Source organism: Apteryx rowi, unplaced genomic scaffold (assembly GCF_003343035.1).
Source record: "Apteryx rowi isolate R43461 unplaced genomic scaffold, aptRow1 scaffold_7, whole genome shotgun sequence".
NCBI lineage: Eukaryota > Metazoa > Chordata > Aves > Apterygiformes > Apterygidae > Apteryx > Apteryx rowi.
The window spans coordinates 5,825,774-5,838,011 of record NW_020450982.1 but is presented as its reverse complement, the minus strand read 5'-3'; the positions used below and the strand labels follow the sequence as shown (position 1 = coordinate 5,838,011).

Sequence of the window (12,238 nt, the reverse complement as noted above, 5' to 3'; positions counted from 1 at the left end):
CATCAGAATTATCTTTTGTTGGATTTTTTTTTTTTTTTTTTTTGGTAACGGATTGGCATTTGTAAATGTTGCATGACCACCTCACTCCAGAAAGTGTGTGAGAGAGGTCTCAGAGCTAAGCAGAACTATTCCCTCACCTGTCTTCCCGAAGACAGCAAGGAAGAAGGAGGAACAAGCCCTAGGAGAGAGAGAGTTGTCATCAGGCTTTCTGTGCTTATTTTTCATGAAAAGTCCAAAGTGGAGATAGTAACAAGTTCATTCTTGTTTTCTCAAGAGATGTGTGGTGTAAAGGTGTCTTCTGATCAGTGTGCCCAAATAATGTGCTCTAGGAGATCATTCCTGCTCGGTTCCTGTAGATGGGAGTTTCATTGTGCTGTGGATCAAAGGAATTTGTTGTTTCCATGATAGATAGGAGAATTGTGCATGCAAGGTAGGGGAATGCATGCTGAAATGCACACCAGGATTGTTCTAGGAACCAGAGCTTAAATTCCTATGTGTTTTTAAAAAAAAAAAAAAAAAAAAAGATGAACCTTGCCACTTGTTTTGATCTTAAGGATGTCACATTCTCCCAGCTCCCATCTACTTTCAAGTTCAGATCACTGGGAATAGGGGAGGGGAGCAGATGCTGCAGTCTGCTCTATACTTAGCTGCCCTGGGAACAGTCCAACTTTTCTTCTTCATCAGTTGTTAACCCCAAAGCACTATTTCATGCATCTCAATGCTCTGCCCCTACTTTACCCTGTGCAGAGAGAAGGTTCATGCATGACTGAGGATGACTCTGTGGACATCGAGAATGAGAATGGCAACCGCTTTGAAGAGTACGAGTGGTGTGGGCAGAAGAGGATACGGGCTACTACTCTCCTGGAGGGAGGATTTCGAGGTGCGCCAGTGTTTTGGGGGCCCTGTGATCCCTTGTGAACCATTCTGCTGTGAAATTGGGTCATTGCCTGTCTTTAGAGGGAGGGACTCAGGCTGTATCAGCACCTGGGGTTTTTCCTTTCATGATGGGTGGGATTTTAAGGCTTTGCCCCAGTGTAAAGTAATTCCAGCTTTCTGCCTCTCCAAAACAATGAGAGTCCAAAATTTGTGCAAATCTTGAACAAAAGATTGGCTTTATTTCTTTCTTGAGAAATGTGCCTGAAAAGGGAATGAGTAGGAGTGGATAGAATGGGGAGATCATTTGGGGAAAATAGCTTCTTATATGTTGCACATAGTAAGAAATACGTGGAAATATCTGAGAAGAGGGAAATAGAAATGAAATTGTAAAAATTCCCAGCCTGGAGTGACGAAAGCTGGTGTATCAGCCTCTGGTGATGTATTGAAGGTGACAGCTAAGTCGCTTTAGCACCTGCATAAAATATTAAAGGGCCGGTTGTGCATTTATCACTCCATCCCTTTTAAGGTTGATAAATGAGAATCCAGGAACCTGCTCTGCACCTCCAGCGCTGCAAGCCCTTAGGGCTCCCAGACAAACACATTTTATTTTTCCTCCTTCTTTTGCTCCTTCCCCAGTGACGGGGAAATCAGTTACTGAGGAGAGAGTGAGTTATGGCAAAATTTGACCTCTCGTGAGCTTTATTGGTGAATGTAATTTTAGCTAGAAACCTGGCCCCTTTCTTACACTCAGCCCTTTGGCCTCGAAGCGGAGGATTTACTAAACTGTTCTTTGGCATGAACCTCTGGCACTAAGAGTCTCTCACAAGCAATCCACGTAGTGCATGCCTAATGAGAGGAGGAATGCTGGCTCCCTCTGTTCAATAAAGAGGATGGGATGCGATCTCTTCCTATATCAGCTTGGATTTTAATTTAAAATATCTCAAGGGGAAAAGCTACTAAGTAGAGGGAGCTGGACTTAAAAGTCAGTGTGTACTCAGTGACAGCCTGGCACTCCTGATCTGCCCTTACCTTCCTCTAAAATTAAATTGTAGCTAGGGAGTAGCAGAGCAGATGATCAGGAGCACAGAGGTGAAGGAATAGTTTCTCTGTGTTTCTAAGGCTAGCTGGCAAAACTCGTGATATTCACTTTCTGTGTATTTAGCCTTCATTTTCCTAACTTTTTCTGTGCTAACACAGAATCATGTTCACATGTGGTTCTGGGTGGACTGTGCAGTGCTTTAAACTTTTTTTTAGCTGCATAATTATTACAATCAGTTGTCATGAGCATGGGATGTCTATGTGCCTCTGTCATTGTCACTACTACTGTTAGATCATCCTCTTAGTCCCGATAAACAAAAGCTTCTCAATTCATTCCTGCCCCTCTGTGTGCATGTGCAGTTTCCTCCTTTACCCCCACAAAATACCTGAGTTTTTGAGGAGAGCATGATCTTTAACTTCCTCTGATGTCAACATTGTGCTGTCTTCACTTGATTAATATTTCCCCCCCCCYTTTTTTTTTTTAATTAATTCACTGAATTGTGATTTGAGCCTTTTTCTTTTTGCACCATCCATGTGGACARCATCTTTCAAATGAGACTCCAGGTTGGCAAAGTGTGTGTAATTGATGTGATGAGGCTGTGTAAATATAGGGTGCTTGCTCCTTGATACTTTTTCTTCTGTGTTTAATTGGAATTTTCAGATTTGTTAAAGTTTGCATTATGTAAGCAGGCTGCTTTCCTCTCTCAGAGGTTAGTCAGATTCTAGCAACATCAACACTGTAATCTTCCCTGCTAGAGGGCTGCACCAAAACCACATGCATAGACACTTCTGTATTTGATACTTACAAATAGCCTTACTTCCTTCAGGAAGTACAGGGTCCCCCTCTTCTTCCCTTTTTGAGACCGTCATGTTACCTTTTAAGACTGGTTACATGTGCAGTCAGAAGAGGACCAGAAGACTAGGAGAAGAGAAGAGCGCAGCTAGATACAGTTCTAAAACCCCTGGTAATTACTTGTGGTGGGCAGGCCTTTTGGATTAGACTCCTTCCCTTCTTGGTGCAAGATAAGAGCTGCTTGTAGATGAGCTGGCGTGCACAAGAGCCTCCCACTAGTGTTTGTGTTGAGGAGCATCCTCTCCCTYGGCTTTGGGTGGCAGAGGCCACTGCTAAAAGCATGACTCCGCCTGAGAGAGTGGAATGTCTCTAGTGCATGTTTTCTTGCTTCCTCCTCCGGAGCATGCCTGCACTGGCAGGGAGATTCAACAGTTGGCTTATTCCTCTAGTGATGTGCACTCTTCCCTAAGCAGGGGAATTTTTTATCACCAAGTTTCTGCCTAACGTTTTGGGATGACGAGATGCTATCTGCAACATGCCTACCTACTCTGTGCAAGAAGTTTCTGTGAAATTTGGGAAGCCAAAGCAAAGCTGGAATGATCTCCCTTTGTTAGCTGATGATATTTCTTTTTAAGCAAGTTATACCTTTTCATGCCCCCTTTTGCAGTTCTTGTCTTTTCTCTGGCTGCTGGCACTCAGATTTCCTCAGTCAGACCTGCTGTGTGCACTCTCAGGTAAACTTAATGTGACAGTCCTTTTTCTTTCTCTGCCAGTGTTGACTCTTTCCTTGTTTTGGGGACAGAATTCTTAATTTACAATCCTGAAGCACAGCACAACATTTTGGAGATGCTCTCCAAAGCTTAAAGCTGCTTCATCTGGAGTTGGCAAGACCCTCATTATCCCTTCTCGTCAGGGGCTGTGTATGGCTCTGTTCCCTTTGTTGAGAAGTAGCAGCGATGTGGAAATCAAAGGTCTTTTTTAATGCCAGACAGTCTTTGCCAGGCTTCACAGATTTCGCCAGTGTCTAAAGAGGTGACATGGGGAAATATTTAAAACCAGAGGGGAGAATAGATGTCCATGTGTTTCATCARTTTCTGTTTTAATGGTGTGTTGCTCTGAGGAGGTGCCTCAGCTGGGTGTTGAGGGGAGCAGGAAGCTGGCCAGCACTTATTGCATGAGTCAGCTTAGGCCATTGGGCAGCATTTTGGAAGCAACTCAAACTTAACACAGGTTCTGGCTTCTTTTTTTTATCATTTTTGGTTAATGGATAAAGTTCATGTCATTCTCAAGGTGAAGAAAGCTCTTCACTAATAAATGAAAGATCCTGTTAGGTTCTGAGGTGTGGTGGAGTGCTGGGAGATTGTGGGGTTTTTTAAATTTTATTTTTGAAAAAGAAAAAGGTCAGGGAAATGAATAACCCTGCTAAGATTTTCTGGAAGAAGTCTAATACTTAGGCTAAAACTGTCACTTGTGTGGTTCCTAGGATGAAGCTTTCATGCTTCCAGAACTGTTGCAGGGAATATTCACCCCTCTGACCTGAGGGACTATTTTAGAAGGTGGAATTTGTCTTCTGTGTTGACGTTGCAGCTGCAAATCCCCTGTCAGGTCTAGTGCAGCAGATCCAAAGCGTGCCCTCTTGTCTGCTGTAGCTTGGTGTACTTGAGACAGCAGGTAGAACAGGAGATGGTAGTAAGTAGGTGTATGACATGACTAGGAAGTGTTAAGATCAGTACTTTGGCTCTTAAGCTGTTGGGTTTGGTGTAGGCATTCATTCAGGAATTATTTGGTACTTTTAGCTGTCCTTCTGACTTCATAAAGCRTCATTTGCTATTACTTAGTTTGATTGCCCAAAACTGAAAGAGTGCAGGGTGTAAATGAAGATTATTGACAATTTTACAGGATTTGGGACTACTTCATTTCAGTGGAGATTCTGCTTAAAGTAGGGATCTGTCTTTTTTAGTAGGAAAGTTTTGTTTTCTTCTGTTCCATTTTTGTTTGGGATGAGTGCAGAAGGCTACCAGCATGAAATATGTGCCGAGTCTTGTTTTATTCAAGCTCTTGCTTCTAAGTGAAAAGCTATGCAGAAGTCTAAATAAAACGTTTCTCTATCTCAGAACTGTGTCACAAGACTAGAATTTCTCTCGAATTACCTGAGCATTCAGTAACCATCTATCCCCATGTCTCTGGCCAGTGAGGTAAGGTTCTGGTAAAAGGCTTCTTCCCTCTCTGATGCTCTTTGTTGCAGGGGATTATTTCATGCAATCTTTGTCTAATGAGCTTCACACCAGTCTCTGTTTAGGAAGCCAAGGAGACTTTGCAAGTGAAAGCATCAAGTGGCCCCCCCCCTTTTTTTTTTTTTTTTAACACTCAACATATTTGTAGCAATTCTTCTGTTCCTCTCCAGAATGGATGCACATTACCCTCAGTGTTTACACTGTAAGGTTATCCCTTTAAAGAATTCCTGAGGGAAGTTCAAAAGGGTTCTTTTTTTTCTTTGAAAGATTCAGTGTCTCTTTTTGTGTGCGTGTCTCTTACTTGAAAGAAGGGAAAGGGAGGGGGGGAGTGGAAAAAAGTGCTTTATCTGAAAAGAATCGCATCAGCTTCGCGCTGATAGAAGCCGCTGTCATCTCTTAAACGGCTTAGCACAGTCAAAAGGCAAGAAGACTTAAAACAGTGTCTTACACAGGGATCGATGGGTGGAACACATAACTGGTAACTGCAAAAAAAAAAAAAAATCGGGGGGAGGGGGGAGAGATAACGGTAATGATTGCATTGAGGGAAGCTTGAGGGAGGCTTGTTCTTTGTAACACAGCTTCAAAGGTGTCTGGACCGGTGCCTAAGCAAACTGTCCTGTGAAGTCGCTGCCTCTGTAGGTCTAGGGAAGGAGAAGGTGGGGGGATAGTTGCACCCTTCTCTTTAGATGGGACAAAGTAGATTAGGAAATGTCAGGTTAGTAGCTCCCTTCTGCTGTTTCACATCTGAGGAGAGATTTTTGTCTGCGAGTCTCTTGTCGTTCCCTCTGGGAAAGCTGTTTGTCCAGGAGCGGGGAAGGAGGCAAGCAGCGGATGGGAGCAGTTGGGGATACTGGGCGGCGGGTGGGGGGACGAGATGTCAGTTTATCGATCGCACCTCAGTCAGGAGAGCTGCAGGCGCAGTGCTCTGAGCATGAGCGGCAGCGTGCTTAATGTGATTGAAAGGCAGTTAAAATGGCGGTGACCTTTTCAGGGGGAATTAGATTGCCTGCCAAGAGTGGTTAGAGGGAGTGATAACGCCAGCTTGAGGAAGCTGTCCAGTCTGCTTCAAAGGGAGAGAGACAGAGACAGGGAAAGCAAGCTAGCAGCAAGTACCATTTAAACGGCGGACCGGACGGTCTGATAGAACAGAGATTGCTGTCCTCTTTAGATATGAAAGGACTGAAGAATTGTAGCTAAGTTCTCTCCACCCGCACAGTTCTCCCCTTCTCCCCTCCATCTCCCCCACCGAAATGCCTTCCTCTGGGCACAGTAGCAAGCTATTCACCGTTGCTCTGGTGGGTTTCTCTTCCTTCAGCAGGTCAGTTGCCTTGAAAATAACATAGAAGAGGGAAAGACTTTGAATGCGTTAAAGTGGTAAGCAGGGCATTTTCAGGGAAGGATACTTTCTAAGAAAGATCAAGATGACAAGGATCTGACTGAGATGGATTGTGAGACTCTTGAAGAAATACACAGGGATTACTTAACCTCAAGTTTCTCTTTATTTCTCCATGCTGCCCTCCTCCTAAGATAGCAGAGGGCTTGTATGCATCCGTTCGTGTCTTTAGCAAGGGAAAAGAACAGCACCAGTTAGCATATACAAAGAGGGACTCAGTAAAGCCTTATAAGCTATAACAAACTATAGTCATCCCAAGGTGCCCATTTGCATCGGATCTCATGTCATGTGCAATTAGGGCAGCTGTTAGGAAAGGGGGACTTTATTAAAATGTCTAAAAGTTTCCAGCAGATGGCTGCAGTCCTGCTGCCAGCTTTCTATATCTGCAGAATCAAGATGTGGTTCAGTTTGAGCAGTAAATGTTGTAGGCCAACCTTCTTCCAGCTTAGGTCAGTTGTCCAGGAGAGAGCATTATGGCAATAGTTATATGCTCTTCCTCTTTGTGCTCCTTCTAAATATCTCTTAACAGTAGAAGCATGCTCACAGGCATGAGGTCCTGTCCTCTAAAACTAAGTAAATGCTTTTCAATTCTACTGCCTCAGCAGCACATTGACTTTGCTTGTCTGGTAACTGCCTGGGCACATTATAGCAGCTACCTGGGACCTCAAATAGAAGAGGAAATTTTTTCAATTATGCTTCTTGGTGCGTTTCATGAACATTAAACTGTATAGCAAAACTTCACAAAATGCTTGTTTGGTACATATGTGGGGAAACTGAAGCACAAAAAAGCAACTTCCCAATGCTACAAAGTTGGTGGGAAAGCTGGGGGAGAGCCTAAAATTCTTGCTCTAGAAGCCCACCTGGTAGTCAGCTGTGCCTTCTTTCTGACAAAATATAACTGGGTAAGCAGGAAAGCTTCTGAAGACAATGAGATTTTCCATCTCTTCATGGCAGAAGGTTAAAGTAGCATTTAAGGTTGTACCAAAAAGGGGATAAACTGATCCGCTGAAATTTGGCAAAAGCATTTCTACAGAACAGTAGAAGTGTGACTTCTAAGAGATTATGCAGGAAATGAAAGATGTCACTGGCATATAATGTATAAATTTTTGTATTTCTCAGATGCTTGCTTTATGGCTTGTCCCCTCTTTAGAGGGCCGCTAGGTCCCAGAGCACTCGTATGCCTTACCTCAGCCCTTGTGTAAAATGGTGGTAATCCTGGTAATCCCTCTGTTGCTGAAGGACAGGACTTTGTACTTGTCCAATGAAGTAGCCCAAGCATTCCTTAATGTTTGCACCTCTCTCCTTTGAGAGCAAGTACTTGTTCATAAGACGGTACTTGACCTAAAAGAGCTGGGAGATCTGTTTATATAAAGTATAATATATAGTAATCAGATGGGCTATACCTGCCTATTTCTCCATAGGCTGCGTTCATGTATAGAAATTGAGGGATTCTGTGGCTAATAAATGTCTTTTGGATATTGTACTATACATTAATATCAAAAGTTGACTTTAAAGAGCAGGACAAGCAGATGAGAACGGTACGTGATTTAAAAGAACATTTTAGAAATCCTAGCTTACATACAAAGGCTGTCCTAAACCACTGATTAATTGATACTTGCTATCATGTCTGTTTAATGTTTGCATAACACTTCAAGCAACGATGGCTTTTTCATTTTGGAACACAGGATATAATCATTGGGACTCTGCAAAGTTAAAAGTACTAACTTAAAAGAAAAAGAAAAAAAGAAAAAAAAGAAAAAACACTAACTCAGTGCTTATAGACATTAAAAGTCAAGATGGTTAATATTACATTTTTCAGGCATTCTGATTTGATTTTAACACATTTAAAAATCTAAGAACATAAATTTTATGCTCAAACTGCCAGAAAGATTTAGCTGAAAGGAGCACGATCAACTGAATCTTGATTTACGTAACACTGGCAGTCACTCGAACCAGAAAAAGATTTTGTGTGGGAAGAAGGGGAATTCTCTCCATTTGACAGTATTATGTATAGTTCTTGGGGAAGGAAAAGGGGCCTCTGTCACCCAGCAACAGAGGAAGGAGAAAAAAATTAATTAAAAAAAAAAACATAAAATGCAGTTGTAAAACCATGAAAATTGGCAGGGGGAGTAAGGGAGCAGGTAGAGCACCCAAAACTACTCAATTTTTTGAAATTGACTGGATTTCAAGTTGACAGCATCCCTTTAAACTTCAATTTTCCTAGATCTCAGACATGCAGTATGAGATCTTCCAGTCCCATTTGCTGCACTGGCTGAGTTGCTCTCTCCAATCCATTTTTCTAGTGCTCTTTCCACTTTGATTTTGAAAGTTCCAGGCTTTAAGACAGTCATTTGACAATTTTTTTTTTCCCCTCAAGCATCTGCAGTTTTGCTAGAACTGCAACCTAGTTCTTGGCGACTCAGGTCAAACTTCAGCCTTAAGCACCAAGTAGTTGATTGACATGATTTTAATAGCATTTTAGAATACAGTTGTTAAGTCAGGGGCAGTGAGATTTTTCTAAAGGAAAAGGGAGCACGGGTCTCAATGGCTTTAAACAGCTCCTGTCTCCACGTGTCGTCTCGTACACTTGGCGGTGAAACGCATTATCGAGTAGTGCCCGGAAAGTGGCTAACTGCGTTTGACACACGCCAACTCCCTGCCTCCACACTGGATAATTGCATTGTCAACTGTTCAGCAAAGTGGCAGGTGACACTGTAGCCGGATTGATTGTCCTAGTATGGAGGCTCCGAAGACTGTCAGCTACCCAATCGATAGCGTTTATACAAGACACCGTGACTGCATCTGTAACTAATTTCAGTTTGAAACTCGCAGGATGTGGCTGCCCCTGTTTCCTGGTTTGTGTTCTCGTTCACTTGCATCCTTTCCCTGGACTAGAAAGTTGCTTCCCTGCTGAAAGCACAGCTTTATTTCTTATTTTGGAGCTGGAAATGAAGAAATCAATGGTGTATTTTGTGGTTTCAGAGCTGAGGGCATTACAGCACATGGCTAACTAGCAGCTCCAGTTTTGCAATCAATAGGCTGATCAATTGATTAAATTAACACTGATTTTTCTTTCTTCTTTCCAGCCTAGAAAAGAATTAGTTTGGGGAGAGCATATGGGTTTGGCCTGTGAAATTTAGGCCTTGGATTCTTTCAGTCGTTGACTGTCTTTCCCCCACAAATACAATCTGTGTGCTCATCGTTATTTAAAGCAAACTGCACCGAGGCCTGCTGCTGGCAGCGGCCCACTCTAAGCCCGGGTGTCGCTTTCAGCCGTTCACCAGCCTTGCTGCTTCATGCTTGGCTGCCTCAGAAAAGTCATCCTCCTAGCTCTGCTGTGCTGCTTTATTATTGGCAAAGTTGTGACATTCCTGTGATCCCTGTCAGTGGTGCTTATTGATCCAGTGATGTGAATCTGCTTAGTGATTCAAGATTACTTTAATTCTCCCTCTTCCTTTTTTGTTTGTTTCCACCCTCTCCCTAGGGGAACAAAAGCTTTCAGATCCACCCTTCTCTGACTGTGGAAAACGAGCCATAGCTGCAAAGACTGTGGCTGTGCTGCTGCGTTTGTACTTCAGCTCTGGGTTTGAAGAGCAGCCTTTGAGGCAGATGTGAGACTGTTCTCACCTTCATGCACCACACTGCCATGAAGTTCTAGGAGGCAACTGTGCATGAATGGCCATGCTGGATCAGCCCTTTGGGTCCAAGTGCATTTTCCTGTCTCCAGCCAAGATCCGCACCTGATGCGTTAGAGAGGCATAAAAGAAATCTCAGGAATACTCCTAGCCATTTCCTCGGTGCTTTTAGGGGTGGGCAAGCCTCTTCCCTGAGCCTTGCAGCAGCTGGCTTTTATCCTATACAGAGGAGCTTGCCTGCCCTTTGTTCAGCATGTTGCTGCAAAATGATGTTAATGGTCATAAAATTATATGGCCCTTTCTTTAAAGGCAGCTGTTCCTCTGATCTGTTAGCAAAGATCACTGTAAGCATCCAAGACGCTGGTAAGCAGTCAGATATCTGGCAGCTTGTTTGTGCTCTGTGGGAGCTAATAGATGACCTCAGATTGGCGCATCTGCTATTTCAGGTGTTTGGTGTAATGACACAGTTGGGTGTCAGTTTTCCAGGTAAATCACTGCTTCACTTGAAATGGAGCTGGCTCCAGAGAAACAAAACCCATGTCCTGCAAGCAGCATTTCATGGCCTCTGAATGTAAATTTTTCCTGCAACAGGCTGTGAAAGTCACTAGAAGAACTCTTCTATATCTCTGTATGTGTTAGAGAAGAAAGGGGAACAGTTTGATTGTCCAAAAATATGTCTGGGGAAATGTTACGAATCTGGAGAAAGACTGCTGTTCAGGATGGCCTCATTCTCGGCTTTGCTCTTATTTTCAAGGATCCCTAATGGCTTTTTCTTTCTTCCCAAACCACCTTTTAAAATAAAACAGYATCCGTGCCATCTTGTCCTCTTAGTACTAGTTTGGGATACTTTAGCAGCTGATGAAATAAACCTAGTTTAGAGCCATTCTCAGGAAGTGTGTGTGGCCTGGCCGTGTGTCTGCATAAACTACTTTTATTGCCCTCATTGTTTTTACTCTCCAAGAAGCCAACGAGTGACATTTCGTTAAGAAAATAGAGTGAACGTGCTGGAAAGGGAGGTTTTGCAGAAGGGGGTTGCTGCAGCGAGTGTTATTAGCAAAGGCTACAGTTCTGGAGATTTACAGGAAGTTTTTTTTTCCTTCCTGAACATGTGTAAATTACCTGTGAGCAGCATGAAAGCCTCTTCCCAGCCTCTTTCCAGACCCCCGGAAAGCTGCACACCTCTGAGGTGGATTTGGATTTAGACCCACTTACAGAACTTCTAGTAGAAATCCAGAATTTTGTGTGTTCCTGATACAGATTCAAACATTCCTTCCTTGGGGGACAAACAGGAGAAACACTAGAGAAATAGGTGAGTTTGATCCTCTGCATGAGCAGCAACTAGTAGCTGCAGCCATAATGGTGGCACTAATAATAATAATATTTTAGTTATGTTCCTCAGTCGTCTTTGACCTGGTGCTTAAGCATATACAGAACAACTGGCCCCCAAAACTGGCTTATCTGCTCAGATAGGAATTGCACAGCCAAGATGGGGCAGGATAGGTCTTTGCTTTTCCAGCTGTGCTGATGAAAGTTGGCTGTGGTTGTTTGGATCTGCACTAGTACGATTGTGTTACCTTTCCAATTCTGAGCCTGCTAGTCTCCATGTGAGCTCATGTCTGTACAAGAGCTAACAGTGCTGCCAACACCTGAAGCAGCATATGTTGTCACTTTGACCATCTGCCACTGAACATGATGGAGAAAGGGAGGGACTTGAATGTGAGGCCCTTTTATCTGTTCTGTTCTGTGAATCTGCTTATATATCATGTTAATGACTCCGGATCTTAGCTTGAGCTGCCATTCACTTAAGATATGTTGAGATGACCTGTCATCTAGGGGATTGCACAAGGAAGTGAGATTTGAGAAGCAGTGCAGAGGTCAGAGAGGATGCTTAGGCATAGGGACAGCTTAGGAGAAAGCAAAGTACTATGAGAACTTACACAAAGGGGAAGAAAAGGATTTCTGATGAGATTTATCTCCAGTCGTTATTAATCTGTACATGGAAGAAAGTGGGAAGTGTTATCCAGTCTCCTTCAAGCTCAGCTGATTCCTGTAACCTGTCAGCGCCTGCTGCCTGGTGGTGGCTCAGAGGCATATGAATTTTTTTTTGCTTTTCAGAGCTCTGCAGCCACATTTCAGAAACACTGTTGCTTGCGTAGAGTACCAAAAATTTTCAGAAACTAACTTGAATTGGTGCTCGGGCAGCCTGCTCTGAGGCCAGCCCAAGCAAAGCTGTGTACACAGTGCTGGAGGGTCGCAGGCGCTCTAGGTA

At 43.3% G+C, this 12,238-nt stretch overlaps 1 protein-coding gene across 4 annotated transcripts in view; it reads left to right on the top strand.

Moving 5' to 3' along the window:
* Nucleotides 1–12,238, top strand: part of RNF220 (ring finger protein 220) — a 240,782-nt gene that overhangs the window by 188,704 nt on the left and 39,840 nt on the right. For all 4 annotated transcript variants that reach the window (XM_026086715.1, XM_026086714.1, XM_026086712.1 and 1 more), the window contains one exon: nucleotides 748–880. In XM_026086715.1, coding sequence (XP_025942500.1) covers nucleotides 748–880 — 133 coding nt within the window. The remainder of the gene's footprint in view (nucleotides 1–747; nucleotides 881–12,238) is intronic.